Raw genomic sequence first — 14,114 nt, forward strand, 5'->3', positions numbered from 1 at the left:
ATGGGGTTGGCCTCACCATGTTGGACAGGCTGGCCTCAAACTCCTGACCTCAAGTGATCCATCACCTGGGCCTCCCAAAATGCTGGGATTACAAGCATGAGTCACTGAGCCCAGCCCAAACCTTCAATACGTTAAAAGGAAAAAAAAAAAAAAAAAAAAAGAAAGCAATATCTGTGAAGCACAATAAAAATGAGGTATCCCTGTATTTATCAGGAATGCATAGTGAATTTTATTAACTACTTTTTGACATCTGTTGAGATGATCATATGGTTTTACTTTTTTAACCTATTAATATAATTAATTGCAACATATTTTTAAAATATGAAACCACCCTCACATTCCTAGAATAAATTTATTTTATGGCGTGTTCGTCTCCCAATGTTCTGCTAGGGATATAACATAAATTTGTTAGAATTCTGAGATTTGGGACAGGTGCGGAGGCTCACGCCTGTAATCCCAGCACTTTGGGAAGCTGAGGTAGGCAGATCACGAGGTCAAGAGATTGAGACCATCTTGGCTAACACAGCGAAACCCCATCTCTACTAAAAATACAAAAAATTAGCCAGATGTGGGGGCATGTGCCTATAGTCCCAGCTACTCAGGAGACTGAGGCAGGAGAATCGCTTGAACCCGGGAGGCGGAGGTTGCAGTAAGCCAAGATCATGACACTGCACTCCAGTCTGGACGACAGAGCGAGATTCTATCTAAAAAAAAAAAAAAAAAAAAAAAAAAAAAAAAAAAAAATTCTGAGATTTGTAGTGTTTTTGTGATATGATTCTTATACTTGGTATCAGGTTACGCTAGTTTTATAAAGTAAGTTATATGAATTTAAAAAATAAAAAATGGTCTCTTTATTTTTTGAAACAGTTCAAACAGCTCCTGTTGTGGTTTGTAGGATTATTTTCTTTACTCCTTTTGTTTTTTAAAAAAGTAGACTTTATTTTTTAGAGCAGTTTTAGGTTCACAGGAAATTTGAGTGGCGACTACAGAGATTTCCCATATGAATCCCCCCTCCGCTATTACCAGCGTTCCACAACACAGAGGTACATTTGCTGTAATCTACTCTATGTTGACACGTCATCACCCAAAGGCCATCGTTCACGTTAGGGTTCACTCTTGGTGTTGTACATTCTACGGATTTTGACAAATTTCGAAATGACATGTATCCACTATCATAGAGTTTTATAGAATAGTTTCACTGCCTTAAAAAATTCCCTGTGCTCTACCTCCTGCCTCCTTCCAGCCCCTGGCAACCACTGATCTTTCTACTGTCTCCATAGTTTTGCCTTTTCCAGAATGTTAAATAGACGGAATCACACATATGTAGCCTTTTCAGATTGGCTTCTCTCACTTAGCAATATGCATTTAAGTTTCCTGCATGTTTTTTCATGACTTGAGAGTTCATTTCTTTTTAGTGCTGAATGCTGTTCCATTGTCTGGTGTACCACAGTTTATTTTTCCATTCACCTGCTGCTTCCATTCACCATCTCAGTTGCTTCCAAGTTTTGTCAATTATGAATAAAGTTGCTATAAACATCCACATGCAGATTTCTGTGTGAACAAAAGTTTTCAGCTAATTTGGGTAAATTCCAAGGAGTGTGAGTGCTGGTAAATAGTTAGAAACAGTAAATAGCTGGTAGAGTGTGTTTAGTTTTATATGAAAATTCAAAGTGTTTTCCACGATGGTTATACCATTTGGTTTCTCTTTATTGTTTTAATGTTAAAATTTTACCTGGATATAACTAGATGATCTGGCCTCTTTAAATAGTTTCCTTAAGCGGGGTGTGGTGGCTCACACCTATAATCGCAGCACTTTGGAGGCCAAGTTGGGAGGATTGCTTGAACCCAGGAGTTCAAGACCAGCCTGGACAACATGGCAAAACGCTGTCTCCACAAAAAAATTAAAAAAAAATTAGCCAGCATGATGGGATCCGCCTGTAGTCCCAGCTACTTGAGAGGCTGAGGTGGGAGGATCACCTGAGCTCAGGAGGTCGAGGCTGCAGTGAGCCAACTGTGATTGTGCCACTGCCCTCCAGCCTGGGTGACAGAATGAGACCCTGTCTCTAAATAGATAGATAGGTAGATAGATAGATAGTTTGCTGAGTACTAAGTCACTTTTTGATCTAAGGAGTTAATTCTTCAAGTCAGGAAATTTTCTTTATATTTCTTTCATGATTGTTTCTCCATGGGCTCTATTTTCTATTTCTGGAATGCCTCTTATATAGGTGTATTTGATTTCTGGGTTTTTCTTTTCTTTCTCTCTCTTTTAATCTATTTATTTATTTCTGAGTTATACAGAAGGTTCTCGAAGCAATCTTTCCAGATTTGGTTTTTAACTGGAAAATAAATTTCCTGTTTTTGCATATTTTCCATATTCATACATAGACTGACTTTTGGAATTGTATTTACAATATACATTACGGAATTTTACTGTTTTTGTTTCTTAGATTCTAGTTACCCTAATGATAAAGATACAATAACTTACATCTTTTTTTGTATGTCTAGATATTATTACATATTTGTTCACTTTATGGAGGGACCTAGATCTACATATGTTTGGAATTGAGATTTGAAATGGGCCCTCTGAAAGATATATAGATCATTTTCAAACATGTTGGTTCCAGGCAATGGGAAAAGAAGAAAAATGGAATATTTATAGTTTAGTTTTCTAGATTGGGAGATCCCATCGACCATGATTAGGGCAGGGAGAGCTTCTGAGAACAGGAGAGAAATTTGCTGTTCTGCTCTGCAACTTGTTTTCACTATTTGTTGAGGTAGTCCAAGGTTGGCTGGAAGAATGTCCCCCCTTCTCTAACTGGCACGAGCACCTGGGTTAGAAACCTGCTGGCCAATGTCCCTACTTTTCTGTGCAAACCAAAAGACGAGCTGAGCCTTCGCTACCTTCTCTGTGAGTAGGCATTCGCAGTTCCCAAGGTTGCTCAATTTGTTTCCCGCTTATGCCCATCTCAGCCTTGTTCCTAGTCCTGGCTGTCTACTATGGGGCTTTAGGGAGGCTCTCCTGGGGCGTATCCTCCATTATTTCCCAGGAATGTCCTTCTTTAGTCAATACACCCATCAGCTTGGTTCCATTTGTACTGTATCTTGTTGAAATTCCTTAAAGTTTGTGGGCCAATAATTTGATTTTTTTTATTGATTTCTGGTGTGGAATAGGATTTTCCCTCTTTTGCCTCTTTGTCTATTTTAATAGGAACTTGGAATAGAGAGGATTTAAATGCATGGGTACAAATTATGATCTATAAACAACCATCAGATACTGTAACTTTTGACAGGTCAGAATACAAAACTGATTTATTTACAGTGTCACCACTAGGTGGTGCCACCAATTAGTGAAAACAATGTGGTTGCTATGGCTAGATTGCCAAGAACCACCTGCAGCTACTACAAGCACAAGTTTGAGTTGTCTGGAACTTGTATTCACCTGTGCATATTTACATGTGTGTGTGCACACACAATTATTGGTGTATGAGTTTTCCTACAGAGCAATGTTGATTTACAAGCATGTGCATGAGTCTGTGTACCCTGGAAATATGGGCATGAAGCTAAATAATATGAGTTTTGAAAAGCTTACCCATCAGCTGTGTGGTCTAGAACTCCCGTTCCTTGGCTAGGAAGTCCCAACCCTGGGGAAGAAATACAATGACAAGCTTTTCTGAGGCGGGGGATCTGGAAATACAGCCACAGTGTCCTTAAAGTTATCAGTCCTGCAAACCCTTGTGTACAGTGTACAGTCAAGCCTCCAAGAAGGTCTCTGTCACTTTTTTTTTTTTTTGAGACAGGGTCTTGCTCTGTTGCCCAGGCTGGAGCACAGTGGTATGATCTCAGTTCACTGCTGTCTCAACTCCCCAGGCGCAAGCAATCCTCCTGCCTCAGCCTCCTGAATAGCTGGGATTATAGACATGTGCCACCATGCTCAGCTAATCTTTTGTAATTTTTAAAGAGACAGGGTTTTGCCATGTTGCTCAGGCTGGTCTTGAACTCCTGGGCTCAAATGATTCACCCCCCTCCGCCTCCCCAAATGCTGTGATTACAGGCTACTGCACCTGGCCGTGTCACTTCTTAACATTTATGCCTGGTGTTCCATTATTGGAACGCTAAGCATGTGGGAGTTATTTTTATCCTACTGATCAAGGTCATTGCCAAGGTCTGATTGCAAAAATTCAAAAAATTGCAACCTTAGGCATAAATGGGTTAAGTCACGGAGGACTGTATTCTCAATGGCTGTCCCTCATTGCCCCCATGAGTGCCCAAAGCATCTAATCAAATGTTCACTTTGGGATCCTACTACCCAGATGGGGAGTGAGCCTGCACCTAATGAAACAGATGTCATGTGTATGTGTATGTGTTAGGGGGCCCCCCAACCCCTGCGCCCTCCAGGTTTATTCGCATCTCCACCTCATCTTCCCACTGTCTCTGTGGAAGGCCCTGCTGATCTCAGGCTCTCACTCTGGACGGCTCCCTCACTGCAGGGACAGTACTCTGTTGAGTACTTGCTGTGTAGATTAGCACACAAGGCCGGGGGAACTTAGGGAAGTCTTTCCCTTCTCTGGCCTCAGTTTCTCCATCTGTCAGTGAAGGCTGGGTCTGGGTGATTCCAAGGGGCCCTTTTTGCTGATTGAAGTTCTTCAGGTTCATAGTTGTAAGGTCCTGCCCCGCCGCCAGCGGCTGGTGTGGGGTGGGAGTCTTCTTGGAGAAGTTCTGAGGACGAAAATCCCGTTTGGCTTCCTCCTCCTCCTCACAGCAGACTTCCCTGCTTAACTTCCCTAGGGAAGGCAGCCAGGCTCCCAGGGCCCCAGGAGTCTGCAGGAGGAGTTCTTATTCCAGCATCATTAAAAGTTCAAGTGGCTCCCCCAAGGGCCAAAGAAGTGCCAGGATTCATTAAACCTGCTGCCCCCTGAGCCCAATTTGGTTGAAGGGAATGTTTAGCCTTTTCATCTGCTGAGGGTTTTCATTAAGGGTTTCAGGCCTCCCTGAGAGAACTCACCTCAGATTGAGGTCAGAGGGGGAAGGGTCCCTGGAGGTCACTTCTTGCCCTGGGAGTTCTGCAGAGGAGACAGGCTGGGTCAGGGCGAGGGGTTTGCCCAACATCACAGGGTGGAGGTGCCGCCAGAACTCAGAGAACCAGCCCTGCGGTGTCTGCTGACATTCCTCCAGGCGGCGGGGAAGTGAGCCTGGAGGGAGGGGCTGGGGACTCAGCCTGGAGGGACCCTGCAGAGCCAGACACAGAGCTGGGGCTTTGGGGAGCCCCGCTGCATGTGAGGAAGAGCTTGGAGAACAGCCCAGCATGCCCACAGCAGAAAGGGTTGCCAGAGAGACAATGAGCACCTGTGGCTGAGGCCTGTCAGCAGGATGGGGCGGCGCCTCCCAGGAGGAACACAGAGGATCTGGGCCTAGCGGGTGGGCTTGGAGGGAGAGTCAGTACTGCTCAGATCCTGCCGCTCTGTAAATGCTCCACTGGGTAGGAATGGCACTCACCACCGCTGGGCAGGGAGGGTGTGACAGAGCAAGGAACATGCCATTTATGGCCAGTTGAGACTGCTGAACTGGGAACCAGGAGGCTGGGCCTGTGCCTGCCCTCTCTGAGCTCAGTGGCCTCCTTCTTGCCTCCCAGCAAACTTGGGCGGACACCCAGACCCTCCTGCCTCCCAGCACAAGCCGGATGGAGGACCTCCCTGGATGGCAAAATCTGCCTGCGGTGCCTCCCTGAGCTTCTCAAGCTCACTGAGCTCAGGATGGCTCATCTGACAGAGCCTGACTCAGCCCCGGAGGGTTCTGCAGGCTGCAGGACAGGGAATCACAGACTCTCAGATGACAATGTCTCCTGAGCCATGGAGTCCATTGCAGTAATATCAATGGCAAACGTGTGCAGGAGCTGGTGTTGCTGATTTATGCATCTCAACTCCTTTAGTTCTCAGAATGCCCTATTAAGGACGGAAGTGTTAGCAGCCATTTTACAGAAGAGGAAACAGAGGACAGAGAGGTTAAGTTAATTGTGCACAATCTCACAGCAAGTGAGTTGTCTGGCTCCAAAGCCCGTGTTGTTCATCTCTGTTCCACACAGTCTCTGAGAGGAGACTGAAACCCGGAGAGGGAAAGTCACTGAGCCAGGGACCAGGAGGGTTTCTTTCCTCTAGACTCAGGGCTCCTCCCTCAACCAGATCCATCCTGACAGCTCCTCTGTCTCCACCCGGCCTCCCTGCCAGGCCTCCTCAGAGTTAACAGCAGCCTGGCTTCACTCTTGGCCAGCAGTTGCAAGTCCAAACAGGCTTCGCCCACATTCCCTGGCTGCTCTCCAGCCCGCAGCGGAGACAACAAAGTTCAGTGACTGAGAGGGCTGAGCGGAGGCTGCTGAAGGGGAGAAAGGAGTGAGGAGCTGCTGGGGAGAGAGGGACTGTCCGGCTCCCAGATGCTGGGCCTCCTGGGGAGCACGGCCCTCGTGGGATGGATCACAGGCGCTGCTGTGGCGGTTCTGCTGCTACTGTTGCTGCTGGCCACTTGCCTTTTCCATGGACGGCAGGACTGTGACGTGGAGAGGAACCGTATAGCTGCAGGGGGAAACCGAGTCCGCCGGGCCCAGCCTTGGCCCTTCCGGCGGCGGGGCCACCTGGGAATCTTCCACCATCACCATCATCCTGGCCACGTATCTCACGTGCCGAATGTGGGCCTCCACCACCACCACCCCCGCCACACCCCTCACCACCTCCACCACCACCACCACCACCACCACCCCCACCGCCACCACCCCCGCCACGCTCGCTGAGGCTGCTGCCGCCGGTGCCTGTGGACAGCAGCTGCCCCTGCCCTGCCATCCGTTCCCAGGACAAGTGGACCCCATGTTTCCATGTGGAAGGATGCGTCTCTGGGGTGAATGAGGGGAACAATGGCCTGGGGCTTGCTCTGGCGGCATTTGCATGCTATGCCCCAGTGTACTACGGCCGCAGAGAACTGAAGAACACTGGGGCCTGAAGTGCTGAAGGGTTTGGGGAGTGGAGAGTAAGGGTGCTCTTTTGGGGCTGGACAGCCCACCTTGTGACTGTAACTACCAGTGAGCCCCAGAAGTGACAAGGGTGTCTTGGCAGAGCCAGCACACAAGTGGATGTGAAGTGCCCGTCTTGACCTCCTCATCAGGCCGCTGAAAGGCCTCTGGCGGGCGGGGCACTGGGAGAGGCCCTGAGAATGTCCTTTTGGTTTGGAGAAGGCAGTACGAGGCTGCACAGTCAATTCATCGGTGCCTTAGTCCAAGAAAATAAAAACCACTAAGAAGCTTTTGTGAAGAGGCTCTTGATTGCAGCGGGAGGGAGGGAGCTGCCCGGCCTGTGTCCTCATTGCCCTGGGACCTCCCTCTCTGATGGGAAGTGTGTGCCTGGAGCAGGCGGCTTCTGTCTGGGTCTTAGGGGCTGGTTGTGGAGTGGGAAGAATTGGGTGGGCTCTTTCTGAGCTCTGAGGGAGGATTCAGGGTTTGCACAAAACCCTGTCCACAGCAGGTCCTGTGTGCACTAGCAGGGCTCTGGCCTTCCATGGGACAGTTCAGGGCCTTGGGGAGAGGAAGGTTGGAGCCACTGTGAGGCTCGCTTCCCAGGGCTCTGCCCCGTACTCTTTTCAGCCCATGTCAGAGGCAGACTGAGCTCTGAAACTCGAGGAAGCCCCATCCACTGGCTGCCTTGAATCCACTTTCCTTGGTAACTGGGTCAGGGTTTCTTCTCCAAGCCTTGTGTCTTCAGCCATCCTGCCCCAGTTGGTGCCTGTGCGTGGTGGGAGGGCTGGGAGGCAGCGAGTGGAGTTTTTTAAAGTGGAGTCTGTGGTGCTGGGGTGCAGGGTGTTGGATGGCCTTGGGAGAATGCTGGGGTCTCACTGTCCTCTTCTCTGCAATGGGTTGGATAACAGAGATGCCCCCTTGCCAAAGCCTGGAGGCTCGTTGGAATATGCTCTGTGAACAACTGGTGGGATCCACAGCGAGGGAGGAAGTCTGGCTCTGAGGCCTTCAGCCTGTGCCTGTGAGATGAGGTGGGAAGTTGGGGGAGATGAGGACTGGGGGCCAGGAGAGGCAGTGGGGAGGGGCTGGAGAGCAAGCCAGAGAGTCAGGGGCCTGGTGACTCACGGGAACAGAATGTCCTCTTTCCTTTCTATTTCCCAGTGGATTCTCTGTGAGGGCTGGAGGAGGAGGGTGTGAGAGAGAGAAGGAGGCAAATTCACACTGATTTCCTCCACCTTAGGTTTCTGGGTTGGGAAAGTGGACCCTAGGCTGCGGTGCAGCGTTGATTTTCTCTGCAGTGTCCTTCAAATCCAACCCCTTCTCCATTCCCATGCCCTGCCTAGCCCAGCCCCCTTCATCCCCCTCCTGGATTCCTGCCACGACTCCTCTGGCTGCTCCCTGCAGCCCTGCCCCTTTCCCAAGTATCTCCAGGCTGATTTCACAGATGAATCAAAGATGGAGAGGAGGTTCCCTGAAAGCCGGAAACAGGAAAGGAAGCCTATGCAGGGCAGGAGACAACCTGCTGAGCAATCGGACTTTATTCCAGTTTAAAAATGAGGAACCACTCAGACAATCTGCAGGTGGCCTACAGCTGCATGCACACAGGAAGAACAGGCAATGAGAAGTCAAAGGAACATATGTTCAAGCTTGAGGCATAGTCCCCTGGTGCCCTCTATCACCCCAGTTAAGGAGGTGATGTTGGTAACTCAATCTGAAACCACAGGCCCTGCAGATCTGCCCATCGTCTCCTTCCTTCTGGCCATCCCAGTTAATACAAATAATCCAAGGAACTGGTTTCCTGTTGCAGCCCACAGCCTGCTCCATGTGGAGGAGGAGCCCACGGCCCAGCTGGTCTCATCATCTCAGAAAAGGGACAGATTGAGAATACGACAGGCCATCGCTTGCTCTGAAAAGCTGCTCTCCCATTCTGTGCAAAGTGCCAGTTTCCTAATACTGGTTCTAAAGCAAGTTCCCTTGGGCCTTGGAGAAACTGAAAAGGCCCCAGGCTGTGTGAACTTGGGCCAGCCCTCTGCCCTTTCTGGCACTTTGCACCCAGATCAGTAAAATCACAGAATCAGATGGTCGCTCTGTGGAGCGACGGTAACTGGAAAGTGCACTGAGCTAGGAGTGGAGGGAGGGCGGTCCCTCCTCAGCCACTGCTGCTTCTGTTAACATGGCTAATTCAGAATGGGCTACAGGCAGGTCATGTAACCTCTATGACCACAGGATCTTTATCTATAAAATGGAGGCTGTATTGCTATCGCTATGCAGGGGTGCTGGGGAGGTTATATGAGATCATGTCTGGTGAGGTCCCATGCCTGGAGTTATTGTTCTCACGACTCTGTTTCCCAGAATAGGGACAAAGTGGGGCTAATAGTCCAGTCTCCTTTCTAGAAGTGGTGGGGGTCTCAGGAGGTGTTGGGTGTGAAAGGGCTCTGACCTGGCAGACTAACTCAGTTGCCTGGGCCTAGCTTATTCCCCTGACCTCCTGGCAGGGAGCAGGGTGGAAATGGCCTGGGGTGCGCCTGGTGGGGCAGGATAACTGCTGAGCGGGGGCTGGACAGCTGCAGTGCGGGTCCTGGGCCCTCGCTCACAATTGGAGGAAAGAATTCAGGAAGTGTTCACAGTTGCTCAGACATCTTGGAGCCAAGTTCCAAGTAGGACGGAGGCTGCAGCACCCAGGGAGGGACGCCAAGGTCCCTGGGACAGCCACCAGTCCAGGAGGTCGCAGCACCAGGTACAGCCAGGGCTGGCCCTTGGGAAGCCCAGGGTAAGTCTTCATAGTACAAGAGTGTGAGCAACGGGCTGAGCAGGCAGCAAAGAGGGCGGGTGAGGCCAGCACCTAAGAAGGCTCTTCCGGGACCTCTGGGTAAACAGCCCCACAGTCATGGACAGGGCAGGGATTCCCGGGGAAGAACACGATACTCTATCTAAACTGCATGATCCCAGCGCCATGCAGAAAAGGAGGCCAAATGCAACCTGCCCCTGCCTCCAGCCCCCGCTGAAGGCCCTGGCACCTGGGGTGACCCGTGAGTGTCCCCTGCCTTGCCCAGAGCTGGCGCATGCCTTCCTCCCTCCTCATGTCCCTGCCCCCACGGGCTGGGGAGGCAGCAGATAGGCCAACTGAAGGACTGGCCCAAGGTCCCTCCTGGGGAGGAGCCGGGATACTCCTGCATCCACAGTAGGGGGAGTATTTTGTCTTTGGTCTGAGTGTAACTTGCTCTTGAAATCCGTAGGCGTCACGGGAGGGCCAGGGCTGGCTAGGCTGTCTCTGTGCGACGTCTTCTGACCCCTCCTCTCCACCTCCTCTGTGTCCAGGGAGTCTGTGCTCACGTCTTCCAGGACAGTGCTTCTTCTAGAAGCTGACATGGAGCTGACCATAGCTCTTGGAGGCCTGGCCTGAGGCTTAGAAAATAGAGATCATCTGAGATTTGAGCAGTGGGGCCACGTGGTGGTGCCGATGGCCTGGAGCAGGAGCAACCCAGGGACTCGGAGCAGCATCTTCTTAGGAGACAGAGGGAGAGCCGCTGGAGGAGCACCGGGCACCTGTGATCGCCAAGAGCCTCCTGTTCTGGATGGGAGCGAAGGCTCTGAGAGGACCTAAGGTTGCTCAGCGGGCCATGGAAACGGCAGTGATTGGGGTGGTGGTGGTGCTGTTCGTGGTGACTGTGGCCATCACCTGCGTCCTCTGCTGCTTCAGCTGTGACTCGAGGGCCCAGGATCCTCAGGGGGGCCCTGGCCGCAGCTTCACGGTGGCCACGTTTCGCCAGGAGGCTTCTCTCTTCACAGGGCCTGGTCGCCATGCCCAGCCAGTGCCGAGTGCCCGGGACTTCTGGACCTTCATGTGAGGCCTGAGTCCCCAGGATTTGCTGTGCTGATGGGTCAGACTCACCCACCCCTCAGCAGGCCTTCCTAGGCCTTCCCTTCCTCCAAGGGCCTTCTCCCTGTCCTTCCCCTCCTGTACTGTGAACTTCCTGTTTCCTCCCATTCCAGCCTTCTCTGCCCTCCAGGCTTGGGGATCCTTGTTATTGGGACCCCTGACAGCCCAGCCAGGGTCGACCCACAGGATGGGGCTTAGGAGGGGTCTGAGGAGTGAGTGAACAGACACAGCGCCGGACTGCACAGTCGGCTGGCTTTGCGATCTACACCGGCCACTGAAATATCACTGGAATGTATTGTAAACGGTGTGCCTATGACTCCCACCTGAGCACGCAGCACCCTCGAGTGGCCATTTTTAGAAACCGCTTCTTACTTGCTCTCCCAATTGATTACTTTTGCACATTGCACAGAACCCAACCTGGAGGCCTGCTCCCTGCCAGTTGCCTGAAATCAGCCCTAAAATTCTGAAACCAAAGAGGTGCTTCCTGGGAACAAGTGATTTACTTTAGATTTGAAAATGTATATCCTTTTATGGGCCTTTCCAAATCTGATTTGAAAAACCACAAAAGGAAACAGAAGAGAAAATAAGAGCCACAGAAAGTACAATATGTTTTATTGACAGGAAAGCCAGAAATAAGATTTTTAAAACATATTTTTAATGAGACTTTATTGCTATATTCCAACAGGTCACTTCTATTCTTAGAGAATGTGAATGACTTGTGTCACTTCAGAGTGACAGAAAAATCAGGAACCGAAAGATAATTCCAGACAAGTTAAAATGTTATGTTACATTCAGAGCTCTTGTTTTCATCACAAATAAGGAGATATTCAGTTTTTATTAACAGAAAACCCATTCTCCCGTGGCCATGGAATAAATGCTGTGCTATATTTAAGGAATTTGGTTTGAAGGGTGCAAAATTGTGAGCCTCCTGGCTCTTATGTCTGTGTCCAGCCCTGAATAGATGGCTCTCCCAGGACCTGTTTGTTGAGGAGGGCAGGACTGAGCTTTAGGGGGGCTCTGGCCTCTAAGGGTGTTCAGACAGGCTGCCCTTGCCATGTGGCTGCCACGGGAAGGGCTCTCAGAGAGAGTGGCTTGGAGCTGGAGAGGTGTGGGAGCTGGGACGACGGGGGGAGGGGGGCAGGAAGGGGCGGGGAGAGAGTGAAGCTGACAGAGAGGGAAGGGGAGGAGCATGGTGGGCGGGGCTCAGCCCAGGTCCAGGAGGTCCTGGGACCATGTTCTGGACACTCCTGACGCCAGCCCCGCACACAGGGCTCTCAGAGATGCACAGAGAAGGGAACTGGCACGTGTGGGGAGGCCCTGGAGATGGAGGGAAGAGAACTTTTGAGGGCTGTGTTCTCTAAAAGCAACAGTGAGACAAAGTTTGGGTGCAAGATATTTATCACCTTTAAGGGGAAGAAGGAAGAAGCAAGATTGGGTAGAGGAAGAAGTCAAACTGTGATGCAGGTCATTAATATCTCCACAGCTTTGCTCCATCTCTGAGTCTTTCTCCCCTCCCCCAGGGTCTAACCTCAGCCAGGGCAGCTCTCTGCAGCTGAGGCAGGCCTCGAAGTCCTTCCTTTCTATTTTATTATTATTATTTCTTTTATTTTATTTTAGGAGATGGGATCTCACTCACTCTGCCACCTGGGCCAGAGTGCAGTGGTGTGATCATAGCTCACTGCAGCCTCAAATTCCAGGCTCAATCAATCCTCCCACATCAGCCTCCTGAGTAGTTGGGACTATAGGTGCATGCCACCATGCCTAGCTAATTAAAAAATCCTTTTCTTGTAGAGATGGGGTTTCACTATGTTTCCAAACCTGGTCTCGAACTGTCCTGGCCTCAAGTGATCCTCCCACCTTGGCCTCCCAAAATGTTGGGGTTACAGGTGTGAGCCATTGCATTTGGCCGAAGTCCTTCCTTTAAAGGGGACCTGGGCAGCACATCTCCATAGGAACTCAGTGGGGTCCTGTTCTTGGAAGAACCTGGACTGGTCAGAGGTGGGTGAGTGTGTCCAGACACAAAGAAAAACCTGGGCACAGGAGATTCGTGATGGGAGAGACGGCTGTGCAAGATCTGGAAGGGAGAAGAGTGGGCCTCAGTCTCCCCCTCTCCTCAGCCAGAGTCAGCTCTGCTCCAGCTCAGGCACCCTTCACCAGGAGCCAGGCCCAGGGCTCTGCTCTTGTACTGTGTGGTCACAGCGCTCACTACGTCGGTCCGGGAGGGTCTGCAGGCTGGAATCACAGGGCCGTGGAAACAAAGTGCTGATGAAGTGGGCATGGGGAGGGAGCCTGGCTTCCCTCTGCAGGAGAATGCTGTCTGCCAAGCCCGGCATGCTCTTCATTTGTTCACTGGCCCATCTGCCCACCCATCCACCCACCCATCCGTCTCCTCCTGGAGTAGATGCCGCCTCACTTACCCATGCATTCATTCACGTATTCATTCACTCCTCCATTCAGTAAACACTGCCTGGGCACTGACTGTGTACCCAGCCCTGCCAAGGGAACGTGGGGGTCAACTGGACATTTGGACCCCGTGGACACCTAGATAAGCCTGCAGATAACACACTATAGGTGCTCGGGGAAGGAAGCGGAGCTGGGAGGAGGAGGCCTTGTGAGCTGGACTTGGAGAAGAGAGGGGACTTCAGAAAGCAGAATTTGGGGGAGGTACTGCGGGCAGGAGGAACAGCATGAATGGGGGTTCTGAGCGCATGTTGGGGAAGGAGGTCAGCAGCTCAGCTTGGCCAGGCACAAGGAGATGAGGCTGGACAAGAGCCGGCTCCTGGGGAAGCGCTTCTGGCCACATCTGGCCAGCATGTTTCCGGACAGTGGATGACGCAGGCAGCAGAGACGCAGCCTTGCTCGCCAGGCTGGCAAGCCCAGCCTCTGGAGGCACTTGCAGTGTGGCAACATGCTGTCGCTGCAGGGAGGGCGGCTCCTGTATCCGGAGCTGGAGAGAAGGTCCTCGGAGGATGCTAGTGAGGCCAGCCCCATGTGGAGGTGGATCCAAGGGGTGGAAGAAGCCGTCCCAGGAAAGCAGGAGTTTGAAAAAAGAGGGTTGCCAAGGCCAGCACCCTGGAATGGGCTGACAAAGAGAGGGACCGAGGAAAAGCAACAGGAGTTGAGACAGGAAGGTGGGGAGAGTGGGGAGCAGAGAACTGGGGGTGTGGGGTTGCCAGATTTGGCAAATAAAAAGACAGGACATCCAGTTAAATTGGAATTTCAGACAGATAATGAATTCGTTTT

General features: G+C 51.0%; 2 protein-coding genes and 1 long non-coding RNA gene across 5 annotated transcripts in view; 2 read left to right on the forward strand and 1 right to left on the reverse strand.

Moving 5' to 3' along the window:
* Window positions 1-11,758, forward strand: part of LOC112427406 (small regulatory polypeptide of amino acid response) — a 47,126-nt gene extending 35,368 nt beyond the window's left edge. Inside the window, exons 1-2 of one of the 3 annotated variants that reach the window (XM_024794051.2) lie at window positions 9,448-9,728; window positions 10,310-11,758. In XM_024794051.2, coding sequence (XP_024649819.1) covers window positions 10,567-10,839 — 273 coding nt within the window. In that variant the 5' untranslated portion in view covers window positions 9,448-9,728; window positions 10,310-10,566 and the 3' untranslated portion in view covers window positions 10,840-11,758. Of the gene's footprint in view, window positions 1-9,447; window positions 9,762-10,309 lie in introns of those variants that run through there. The other 2 variants (XM_024794050.2, XM_071077994.1) reach the window with 2 other exon arrangements.
* On the reverse strand, window positions 1,531-4,712 carry LOC139358163 (uncharacterized). Its single transcript, XR_011612703.1, has 3 exons — window positions 4,509-4,712; window positions 3,590-3,641; window positions 1,531-1,551 (listed from the first exon to the last, which is right to left on the reverse strand). It is a non-coding gene; the product is annotated as an uncharacterized lncRNA (long non-coding RNA).
* LOC105485750 (histidine rich carboxyl terminus 1) lies at window positions 5,791-7,283 on the forward strand. The gene has a single exon (XM_011748216.3). The coding sequence runs from the start codon at window positions 6,425-6,427 to the stop codon at window positions 6,776-6,778; it is 354 nt and encodes a 117-aa protein (XP_011746518.1). The 5' UTR covers window positions 5,791-6,424; the 3' UTR covers window positions 6,779-7,283.
* Window positions 11,759-14,114: the final 2,356 nt, after the last annotated feature.

This window comes from Macaca nemestrina, chromosome 14, assembly GCF_043159975.1.
Source record: "Macaca nemestrina isolate mMacNem1 chromosome 14, mMacNem.hap1, whole genome shotgun sequence".
NCBI classification, from domain to species: domain Eukaryota; kingdom Metazoa; phylum Chordata; class Mammalia; order Primates; family Cercopithecidae; genus Macaca; species Macaca nemestrina.

Bases quoted from the DNA above. Each gene is read 5' to 3' on its own strand.
- LOC105485750 (XM_011748216.3), top strand. From the start codon at position 6,425: ATGCTGGGCCTCCTGGGGAGCACGGCCCTCGTGGGATGGATCACAGGC.